Source organism: Heterodontus francisci, chromosome 17 (genome assembly GCF_036365525.1).
Source record: "Heterodontus francisci isolate sHetFra1 chromosome 17, sHetFra1.hap1, whole genome shotgun sequence".
Lineage (NCBI taxonomy): Eukaryota > Metazoa > Chordata > Chondrichthyes > Heterodontiformes > Heterodontidae > Heterodontus > Heterodontus francisci.
This window is the reverse complement of record NC_090387.1, coordinates 65888498-65900365: the sequence shown is the minus strand read 5'-3', so window position 1 is coordinate 65900365 and position 11868 is coordinate 65888498. Positions and strand designations below refer to the sequence as shown.

Sequence of the window (11868 nt, the reverse complement as noted above, 5' to 3'; positions counted from 1 at the left end):
TAGGAGGGAGAGAGGGGGGAAGTGAGGAGGGAGAGAGGGGGGAAGTGAGGAGGGAGAGAGGGGGGAAGTGAGGAGGGAGAGAGGGGGGAAGTGAGGAGGGAGAGAGGGGGGAAGTGAGGAGGGAGAGAGGGGGGAAGTGAGGAGGGAGAGAGGGGGGAAGTGAGGAGGGAGAGAGGGGGGAAGTGAGGAGGGAGAGAGGGGGGAAGTGAGGAGGGAGAGAGGGGGGAAGTGAGGAGGGAGAGAGGGGGGGAGTGAGGAGGGAGAGAGGGGGGGAGTGAGGAGGGAGAGAGAGGGGGGAGTGAGGAGGGAGAGAGAGGGGGGAGTGAGGAGGGAGAGAGAGGGGGGAGTGAGGAGGGAGAGAGAGGGGGGAGTGAGGAGGGAGAGAGAGGGGGAGAGAGATGGGGGAGGGTGGCAGAGGGAGGAGTAAGGGGTGGGGGGAGAGAAGGAGGGGAGGCGGGAGAGGAGGGGAGGCGGGAGAGAAAGAGGAGGGGAGGCGGGAGAGAAAGAGGGGATGGGGGGGGGAGAGAAGGAGGGGACGGAGGGAGGGAGGGGACAGAGAGGGGAGGTGGGGAGAGAGGAGGTGGGGAGAGAGGAGGTGGGGAGAGAGGAGGTGGGGAGAGAGGAGGTGGGGAGAGAGGGGGTAAAAGAGGGGAGGAGAGAGGGCGGAAAAGAGAGGGGAGGAGAAGGGGAGAGAGGTGGTTGAGGGGGGAATGGGGTAGAGGGGGGGAAAGAGGAGGAGTGGGGAGAGAGAGCGTGTAGAGAGAGAGACAGCAGGGAAAGACAGACAGCGGGGAGTGAAAGAGAGGGGGAAGAGAGCGAGGGGGAGTGTGAAAGAGCATGAGAGAGGTGATTTTAAGAGGAGGGGGGAATGGGGGAAAGAGATGTGGGGAAGGGAGGGGTGAGAGAGTGGGGTGGACGGGGAGAGTGGAGCGTGATTGGGAGGGAAAGGGGGGAGGGGGGAAACAGAGGGGGAGAGTGGGGAGGGAGAGAATGGGGGGGAGGGAGAGAATGGGGGGGAGGGAGAGAATGGGGGGGAGGGAGGGGGAGAAATGTGGGGAGAGAGGGAGGGGGAGAAATGTGGGGAGAGAGGGAGGGGGAGAAATGTGGGGAGAGAGGGAGGGGGAGAAATGTGGGGAGAGAGGAGGGGGAGAAATGTGGGGAGAGAGGGAGGGGGAGAAATGTGGGGAGAGAGGGAGGGGGAGAAATGGAGGGGGAGAAATGTGGGGAGAGAGGGAGGGGGAGAAATGTGGGGAGAGAGGGAGGGGGAGAAATGTGGGGAGAGAATGAGGGGGAGGGGGGAGAGAAGGGGGCGGGGGAGAGAAGGGGAGGGGGCAGAGAAGGAAGGAGAGAGAGGGGGAGGAGAGGGGAGAGAGGGGAAGTTGGGGGAGAGAGAGTGTGGAGGGAGAGAGAAAGAGTGGGGTGAGAGAAAGAGTGGAGAAAGAGTGGGGAAAGAGAGGGGGAAGAGAAGCAGCAAGAGGAGAGGGGAAGAGAGGGGGAAGTGGGAGGGGTGAGACAGAATGGAGACTGGTGGGTTTGAGGGGGGAGAGAGAGAGCGAGGGGAACAGTGGTGAAGGGGGAGAGGGGGCGCGGTGGGGGGGGGGGGAGAGAGGGGGTAGAGATGCGGGAAAGTAGGGGTGGGAGAGAGGGTGTGGATGGGAGAAGAGAGGAGGGGGAGAGGGGAGGGAGTGAGCAGAGAGAGAGAACGAGAGCGGGGAGAGAAAGAGGGGGAGGGAGAGAGGGGAGTGAAAGAGAGGGGGAAGAGAGCAAGGGGGAGTGTGGAACAGAGCGTGATAGGTGATAGTGAGGGGGGGGGGAGAGAGATGAGGGGAGAGATGGGGAGGGAGAGGGGAGAGATGGGGAGGGAGAGGGGAGAGATGGGGAGGGAGAGGGGAGAGATGGGGAGGGAGAGGGGAGAGATGGGGAGGGAGAGGGGAGAGATGGGGAGGGAGAGGGGAGAGATGGGGAGGGAGAGGGGAGAGATGGGGAGGGAGAGGGGAGAGATGGGGAGGGAGAGGGGAGAGATGGGGAGGGAGAGGGGAGAGATGGGGAGGGAGAGGGGAGAGATGGGGAGGGAGAGGGGAGAGATGGGGAGGGAGAGGGGGGAGATGGGGAGGGAGAGGGGAGAGAGAGGGGAAAGAGGGGAGAGACAGCAGGGAGAGGGAGGGGTGAGAGGTGAGAGGGGAGGGGTGAGGGGTGAGAGGTGAGAGGGGGAGAAGAGAGGGGAGAGGGGGAGAAGAGAGGGGAGAGGGGGAGAAGAGAGGGAGAGGGGGAGAAGAGAGGGGAGAGGGGGAGAAGAGAGGGGAGAGGGGGAGAAGAGAGGGGGAAGGGGGAGGGGTGAGACAGGATGGAGACAGGTGGGATTGAGGGGAGATAGACAGGTGGGATTGAGGGAGAGAGAGGGGTGAGAAAGGGAACAGGGGTCAAGGGGGAGAGAGGGCAGGGGGGGAGAGGGGTAGAGATGCAGGAAAGTAGGGGTGGGAGAGAGGGGGCGGATGGGGGGGGGAGAGAGGCGGGAGGAGATAGGGGCGGGAGATGGAGGGAGGGGGGGGTAGAGAGGGGAGGAAGAGAAGGGGAGAGAGGGGGAGGGAGAGAGCAGAGAGCGGGGAGAGAGCAGAGAGCGGGGAGAGAGCAGAGAGCGGGGAGAGAGCAGAGAGCGGGGAGAGAGCAGAGAGCGAGGGGGAGCGAGAGCGGGGAGAGAGCAGAGAGCGAGGGGGAGCGAGAGAGGGGGAGAGCGAGAGAGGGGGAGAGCGAGAGAGGGGGGAGAGCGAGAGAGGGGGGAGAGAGGGGGGATTGAAAGAGAGGGAAGGGGAAGAGAGCAAGGGGGAGTGTGAAACAGAGTGTGACAGGTGATAGTGAGGGGAGAGAGAGAGGTAGATGGGGGGAAAGAGTTGGGGAGAGAGGGGGTCGTGGAGGGTGATTACGAGGGAAGGGGAAGAGGGCGGAAGAGAGAGGGGAGGAGAGAGCAGAGAGTGAGGGGGGAAGAGAGGGAAGGGGGAGGGGTGAGACAGGATGGAGAGGTGGATTGAGGGGGGAGAGGGGGGAGGGGGAGAGGGGGACGGGAACAGGGTGAAGGGGGAGAGAGGGGGAAAAGTGGGGGAGAGAGGGGAAAAGTGGGGGTGGGAGTGGGAGAGAGGGGTGGATGGGGGGGAGAGAGAGAGAGGGGGAGGAAGAGAAGGGGGAGAAGGAGAGGGAGAGAGAGGGAGGGGGGAAGAGAGAGGGGGAGTGAAAGGGAGAAAAGAGCAAGGGGGAGTGTGAAACAGTGTGATAGGTGATAGTGAGGAGGGAGAGAGAGAGGAGGAGAGAGGAGTGAGGGGGAGAGAGAGAGGAGAGTGACAGGGGGAAAAGAGAGGGGGGTCTAGAGGGCTGAAGAGATGGGGAAGAGAAGGGGAAGTGGGGAAGGGGGAAGTGGGGAAGGGGAAAGGGCAGGGGTGAGAGAATGGAGACAGCTGGAATTGAGGGTGGAGAGAGGGGTGAGAGGGGGAGGGGAACAGGGGTGAAGGGGGAGAGAGGGCAGGGGGTAGAGAGGGGGGGAGAGGAGGTAGAGAGGGGGGGAGAGGGGGGTAGAGAGGGGGGGAGAGGGGGTAGAGATGCGGGAAAGTTGGGTGGGATTGAGGGGGCGGATGGGGAAGAGTGGAGGGAGGAGGGGGAGATTGGGGCTGGAGATGGGCGGAGGGAGAGAGCGGGAGAGAGACGGGGGAGTGAAAGAGAGGGGCAGAAGAGCAAGGGGGAGTGTGAAACAGAACGTGATAGGTGTAGAGGGGGGAGAGAGATGGGGGAGAAGAGAGAGATGGGGGAAGAGAGATGGGGGAAGAGAGAAAGGGAGAGAGAGGGGGGAGATGGGAAGAAAGAGAGATGGGAGGAGAGAGAGGGGGGAGGGGAGGGGGGAGGGGGTCGAGTGGAGTGTGATTCGGGAGGGAAGGGGAAAGAGGGCGGAAGAGAGAGCGCAGGAGAGAAGAGAGAGAGGGAGAAGAGAGGGCAAGAGAACAGGGGTGGAGGGGGAGGGAACAAGGGTGGAGGGGGAGGGAACAAGGGTGGAGGGAACAAGGGTGGAGGGGGAAGTGGGGGAGGGAGGAGAGAGTGGTAAGAGAGCAAGGGGGAGTTTGAAACAGAGTGTGATAGGTGATTGTGAGGGGGAGAGATGAGGGGAGAGATGAGGGGAGGGAGAGGGGGGAGAGAGGAGAGTGGAGGGAGGAGTGAGGGGGGGAGAGAGAGGGGGGAAAGGAGAGGGAGGAGCAGGGAGAGGGTGGTAGAGGGGGAGGACAGGGGGAAGGGGGAGGGGTGAGACAGGATGGGGACAGGTGGATTGAGGGAGAGAGGGCTGAGAGAAGGAGGGGAACGGGTGAACGGGGAGAGAGGGCGGGGAAGTGGGGGTAGAAATGCGGGAAAGTAGGGGTGGGAGAAAGGGGGCGGATGGGAGGAGATTGGAGGGAGGAGGGGGAGATTGGGCAGGAAATGGGGGGAGGGGGAGGGAGAGAGCGGGGAGAGAGAGAGAGAGGGGAAGAGAGCAAGGGGGCGGGGGGGTGTGAATCAGAGCGTGATAGGTGATAGTGAGGGGGGAGAGTGAGAGGAGAGAGATGGGGGAAAGAGAGATGGGGGAAAGAGAGAAGGGAAAGAGAGAGGGGGAAGATGGGGGAAAGAGAGAGGGGGAAGATGGGGAAAGAGAGAGGGGAAGATGGGGGAAAGAGAGAGGGGAAGATGGGGGAAAGGGAGAGGGGGAAGATGGGGGAAAGAGAGAGGGGGAAGATGGGGGAAAGAGAGAGGGGGAAGATGGGGAAAGAGAGAGGGGGAAGATGGGGGAGAGAGAGAGGGGGAAGATGGGGGAGAGAGAGAGGGGGAAGATGGGGGAAAGTGAGAGGGGGAAGATGGGGGAGAGAGAGGGGGGGGAAGATGGGGGAGAGAGAGAGGTGGAGGGAAGGGAGGAGGGGAGAAGAGAGAGTTGGGGGTCGAGAGGGTGAGGGGTGGAAGAGAGAGGGAGGAGAAGGAGAAGAGAGGGAGGAGAAGGAGAAGAGAGGGGGAAGGGGGAGGGGTGGGATTGAGGGGGAGAGGGGAAAGTGGGGGTGAGAGTGTGGAAGAGAGGGGTTGGATGGGGGGAGAGAGAGAGAGGGGAAAGAGGGTGTGGATGGGGGAGAGGGGAGAGGAAGATAAAAAGAGGGGGGGAGAATGAGAGGGAGAGAAAGGAGGGGAAGAGAGAGAGGGGAGTGAGGAACAGTGGGAGAGGGGGAGAGAAAAGATGGGGGAGAGGGGAGAGAGGAGGGGAGAGATAGAGGAGAGAAAGCGAGGGGAAAGAGAAAGAGAGGGGGGAGAGATCAACGCATAGACGGGAGGAATGGGGGTGGGGAGAGGGGTGGAGAGAAAACGAGATCAAGATCACTCCTGACAGGTGGACATCTATCTGGAATATTCTACATCACTACGTTAGTGTGCGGGCAGAGATTGTGTGCATGGAAAAACAATGCCAGGTATCTCACTAAATCAGTGTTCAACATAGTGACAAGAAATTTAGTGAATTTATTAGTCTCATTTAAAGCTTCTTCACAAAATTGCATGTTTGTTGTTCTTTTGATTAATAGTAATATAAAATTTAATGCTTTTATCTTTCCCAAATATTCTCTTTGACTCCTTATGTAGAACAAAAATTGTAATGTGGCCCCCCATGCAAAAAGGTTGGACACCTGCTATATAACATTAAAAAATTCTGCATTATCAATTCCTCAACAATCATCATCAAGAGGTAATTCAGTGTCATTTTCCTCTCATGCATATTACCAAAAAACTGAATATTAAAAAGGATAATGTAGTTCAAACGATTTTGCCAATTGAACTTTAGGAGTAAAATCATTCTAACATCTAGCTTGTATTTAAAATCTCTATATTAAAAACCACATGAGTACATATAACAAAATGGAATCATGGTAGACGACTTACTAAGAAAGCTCTGGTTCATCTGAAGAGATCTTGAACCATTCCAGTGTTGGTCCACCAGATCAAGTAGTTTCAGCAAGAGGGAGGAAACACTTGCAGAGACACCAGAGCTGAGCCCAGTTGGAGTTCGAGGACGATAATCACCACATTCTTCTACTTCAAGCAACTGATCCAGAGGTGCTTGCTGGTGAAGCGAGAAATACAAAATTTACATTTTACAATCTGTATTAACATTTGCATTTACCACATTCTGAGAGTGCATTTAAAATTGCCAGTTCTAATTTTGGATATAGGATGATTTGGGTGTCTATATTTTGCTTATGTGAACAGTGGCAGGCTGCCTCCTAATGAAGAAGATAACCAGTTCAAATCTAACTCCAACGCAGTTGCATGGCCATAACAAAAGGCCAGCTCAAGTTTGAAGGATAAAGTCAGGTTGCCATATTTATTTGAATATACTAACTTCAAAACACTATGGGCCAGAATTTACTGAAGCTGGTGAATGAAGGTGAATGAATGTTAGACTTGCCCTTGCCTATTTAATTTCCATGAGCTCTTGCACTGTAAGCTACTGTGAGTGGGAGATGGAAATGGCACAGTTTTGGGATCTGTGTGAACAGGACAAGCAACTGTGTATCTCCTGAACAAATCAGATTGAAGATTTGTTAAATGATCAATGCAGTCTGAAACTGAAAGTGGATGTCAGAATAGTGAATTTAAAGTTAAATCAGGTACAGAAAGATAAATAAAAAGAGATGGAAAGAGAGAGAGAAAAATAGACACATAAAAAGTACAATTTATCAAATTAAAAAAGTCCAATAATAATTAAATGCTGAAGGAATGAGATTTCACACTTGTAGTTAATTTCAGCACCAGAAAGGTCATTCAGCAGTAATTAGCACTTATCACACCATTAGTAGGATAAAACTTGGGACTGGAGAAATGGTGCAGGAGGGAGGACTTCACATTCCTGGTACACTGGGACCTGTTTGGGGTAGGAGGGACTTGTTCAAGCACCTCAACAGAACTGGGACCAAAATCCTTAAAAGAAAGGTAATGAACACTGTGGGGTGTTGTGGTTTAAACTAATTTGGCAAGGGTTCGGCCCAAGATAAAGCATTTGAGGAGAAACAAGGTGTACAGAGGACTGGGAGAGATGAACAGCACTAGAGTTAAGAATAGTTCAGAAATAGGAGGGGAATCAGACAGGGTCAAACGTGAGGCAGTTTAAGATAGGTTTGGAGTGCAAGAGCTGAATTTGAACTTGGCGGGATGCCCACATTCAGCGGCTCCCGCAGAGACCCCGCAATATTTCGCGCGGGGCTCATTTAAATAGTGGGGAGCAGAGTGCCTGCCCCCAATGACATTTGGGGGCAGCCTCCGCGGCCCTGGCGTCTGGTGCCACACCATGCAGGCGCCAGCACCATTTTTAAAGGGTTTTAAGCCCTTATAATTACTTTAAATTTTTAATAGGGCAGCAGTATTACATTTTTAATGAACAATAAGAAATTTGTGGATAGCCAGTAATATGCAGTGGACCCTTCTCGACGTGGCAGGTCGAGGCGGGCCTCTCCCTGCAACATTTTACTGGCCCCCTTGCCGCGACTGGCGGTGTTGAGGGGCCAATAAAATTCAGCCCCATGTGTGTAAATGCACAAAGGACTGAATTTTATTCTCCCGCCACTATGTGTGGTGGCAGGCAAAAAACTGGCAGCCCCCATGCACAGGCCGTGCGTCGCAATCTAGCACACGGCTCATTTAAATACACAGGGTGGGCCGTCTCCCCCTCCAATCATGTGCCAGGGGTGGCCTCAGCGATTACGTGAATGGCGTCAGCTGCCTCTGTGCAGGCGTGGTGCCATTTTTGTTATAGGGCTGCCAGACCTGCACAGAAACTAGAGAGTTGATCCCCATACCCAACCTCCCCCTCCCCCCCCCCCCCCCCAACTATACTGTAAATAAATGTCTGACCCGTTGCCCCCAATACAATGAAAATAAATGACCGCACAAAACACTAACACTGAAGAGTTGACCTCTTCCCTGCCAACTGTACAAAGTGCAGAGGTCACCCCTCCCCCCCACACTAGAAATGCAGAGTTGACCCCGTTCCCTCACACCCCCCCACTTCACTAAAAATCTTAAGTTCCCCCCTTCTCCACCTCGGTGGTGCCAGTTTTCCCTTGACGGGAAAGTAAAGGTACCAGTGTGCCGCTCATCGCATGGAAGATCCTGGCAGCCGGCAAGATCCCGGTGAATTGTAGGTAAATGTATTCATGAAGTTTATGTAAATATTTAAAGTCCGGTCCCGTCGCTGAGCGACGGAGGGGCTTCTAGGGAGCCTTGCCATCGCCAGGAAGATCGGGCCTGGCAATCCTGGCACTGGGCTCCAAGGCAGGCTTTTGCCGCTGCAGTATTTCCCCCCCGCCTCCCACCAATGGAGCCTGACATGGGAAGCTCAACACAATTCAGCCCATAGTGTGGTAAATGGGTTGCAGGCACAAGTTGCCACATGGGACTATGATATACTGGCAATAACAGAGACCTGATGCAAAGAAGGGGTGGATTTGGAACTTAATATTCTTGGCAACAACATATCCAGGAAAGATAGGGAAGGTAAAAAAAGGGAGGGGACAGTATTGTCAAAGAAACTAATTTAGCACTGGAGAGAGATGATGCAGTTGAACATGAAAGGTAGAGTCTATTTGGTTAGAATTAAGGAACGATCAACTAACTACTACACTACAGGGTGTATAATATAGGACACCAAATAGTGGGAAGGCAATAGGGAGTAGATTTTCAGGCAAATTACAGAAAGATACAAGTTATGTATACAGAGTAATGATAACAGGGGACTTCAATTATCATAATATGGACTGGGATAGTAACAGTGTAAAGGGCAAAGAGGGGGAGGAATTCCTGAAATGCCTATAAGACAATTTTCTCGATCGGTGTGTTTCCAGCTCAATGAGGAAAGAATCAGTGCTGGATCTAGTTCTGGAGAATGAGGAGCTCAAGTGAAGCATGTTTTAGTGGAGAAGCATTTAGGGAAGTGATCATAATATCATCAGGTTTAGAATAATTGGGAAAAGGACAAGGTACAATCAAGAGTAAAAATTGTTAACTGGAGGAGGACCAAATGTTGAAAAAGGAAATTAGCTTAGCTTAAAAACGTTTCTTACAGAATAGCACAGGATAGTGTGAATGACAATTAGTACATACAAGGATTTAATATGAACATGAAATAACAAAATGACACATCAAAAATAGATGTATTAGAAAAATAAAATTCCTGGCTAGAAGCTGACCAACTATATACAAGGATTTTGATGATGAGTTATACTTAAAATGTTAATCTGTGTTCTCTTTATGGATGCTGACCAACCTGTGCATTTTCCACATTTTGGGCTGAAATTTATACTCCCGGCACCAAAATTAGCGGCGGGCTAAAACAATTTATACTCCCGCCATGTGTCACAGAGCCACCACGATATTAAGCGTGGCAGCTCATTTAAATAGCTGGGGCGGACTGCACCCCCTCCCCCGCCTGACGTGGAGGGGTTGGGCTGTCCATCCCCGGCAACGGTGTCAGCTGCCTGTGTGCAGATGCTGATGCCATTTTTAAAAGGCTTTGAGCACTGCAGTTCAATTTAAATATTTAAAGATACATTGATTTAAAAAAAAAAATTATCTTGCCCTTCTCCCACTACTCCATAACCATAGAATTAATTACTTGCCCTCTCCCCGACCAAAACACTTATCTTGTCCTCCTGACCTTCCCCCCTCCCACAAAGTGCATAACCTTTACGCTATTACCTTTCCCACCAATCCATACACCAATGATATTACTTTAACCCCGCTCACCCCACTCCTACACTGAGAAATGTACCTCTTCCCCCCCTCCCCACCAACGTTATGCCTCGGGATCCGAAGGCGCGGGAGTGCTGGCCAGTGGCAGGAAGATTGGACCGGGATAGGCGGCGGGAATGCATGTATCGTTAATGCAATAACTTAAATTTATTTCAACGTTAACAGGGGGTCCCATTGTTGAGTGGTGGGGAGGGGAAGGGGGCCACCACGAGGCCTCGCCAGCGCCAACAATATCGAGCCGGGCCTTCCTGGCGTCGGGGTGTGTGGCAGCCCTCTCCCAGCGGCATTTTCTAGCCTGCCCCACCACAACTCCTGAAGTCGTGGGCGGGTGGGGGGGGGTGGGGCGGGGGGTCTGTAAAATTCAGCCCTTTCTGTTTTTCCCATATAAAGCAAGGAGTCTGAGTAAGTTAATTTAAAGAGAGAGAGAGCTTGCATTCATATAGCACCTATCATGACCTCAAAACATGCCAAAGCATTTAATAGTCAATTAATTATTTTGAAGTGCAGTCACTGTTACAATTTAGGGAAACCACTAGAATTAGTCTTACCTGAGATCTGTGTTCTACACAGGTTCCCAGTCTCCTGGTGGCAAAATCTCCAAGTCATAGCAAGGTCAATGATATGAAACATGATAATAGGTATTGTGGGTTGGGGTTTAAGAACAAAGTCAACTAATATTTTAAATGTTTTGAATCTACAGAATCCTATGTCAATCCCTAACACTGGGGAAAAAACTTGATTGCATATGTTGGAGACAAGTGCTCCCTGGAAAAATTAACTCTGAGGCTAATAAGCTGGGTTTGTTACCTTTCTATCATAACTTGGCTGCAAACACAACAGTGAACTTAAACTGCTTGTTTTCTTCGGTTCTAATTTAGAATTAAAATTTTCCATATTGGCTGTAGTTAGTTGTGATCGTCTCTCCGAGTTCTTGCTGGCTGTAAATTCTGTATTCATATGCTCAGTAAAGCCCCTCTTTGAACTATTGGAATAAAGGGATGTAAAAGAGCTGGTGGGTGATATCAAACTTTGCCGATCGAGTAAGAGGTCAGAAGATGAAGTTCCATGACGTGGTATTAAGCTACTAGAAGTCATTTTTGATCTCTGACTGCTAGCACCATCATCTATATGGGTATTTTTTCTGCTTCCATATGTGCTACTTGCTTTCAAGTCTGGACAGATTAAGAAAAAAATGAGGGGAAATGATCAGCAGCTTCATTCATATGAATTAATTTCATAGCTCAATATATACAATGGGATATTCAGTTTACCCTAATAAACATTATATCCCTCCACTGTCCTTTCTTAAATATGTACTTTACGGGAGGATGCATCGCTTTGATGCACTGAATATCAGAATTTCTGCTACCACAATGCTACTTGAGGCACTTGGACTTTTGCTTCATTGTTTTACAATCATCACAAAACATATGATTCATATGTTGGTGCTACTAACGTGATATATTAAAGAAGAACACCTACCCACACCACCACTACAACACCCCACTGCCCCAAAGAGCATCTCGTTACATCAAGGACAGAAAATACCAAAAATACTGGATTACTGCAAGATGTAGATAGAAATTCTTACATCCAGGTTTATAATAAAGTGTTCACTTTCACCAATATGCTGCAGGATTGTCAATCCTGTTAATGTTTGAGTTTTTTTTTTAAAGATCATTCGAACAGCACAATGGCATTCCAAAACACTTTTTCCATCTTGGTTTATTTTGCCTTATTTTATCTCAGCTTGGTTATTGGGATGAGGCTTTGGTTAGATATGGGGCAGTTTCAGAGGAGGACTGGAGAAAAACAATTACAGATGAGGTGCTGAGCTTGACTGTATACTCCCCCCTCAAGAAAGAGAAATTTTGAACAAAAAGCCTGCTTGGACTAAAGCTGGTAATATTTCTTCTTATAAATAAACATAGCTTTAACTGTAAATATTAGCATATTAATAGAAACTACACAAATACATAAAGTTTATTAAAACACTATTGACATATTAAAATAGACTGCAGGAAAAAAAAACAGCACAACAAACAATGGACTGGTAAAGGAACAAAACTACAAATGTTA

At 51.3% G+C, this 11868-nt stretch overlaps 1 protein-coding gene across 4 annotated transcripts in view; it reads right to left on the bottom strand.

Moving 5' to 3' along the window:
* The window catches only part of LOC137378993 (leucine-rich repeat-containing protein 36-like), a 114284-nt gene that overhangs the window by 27795 nt on the left and 74621 nt on the right, over positions 1–11868 (bottom strand). For all 4 annotated transcript variants that reach the window (XM_068049558.1, XM_068049560.1, XM_068049559.1 and 1 more), the window contains 2 exons: positions 10597–10961; positions 5926–6106 (listed from right to left, as the gene is read on the bottom strand). In XM_068049558.1, coding sequence (XP_067905659.1) covers positions 5926–6106; positions 10597–10961 — 546 coding nt within the window. The remainder of the gene's footprint in view (positions 1–5925; positions 6107–10596; positions 10962–11868) is intronic.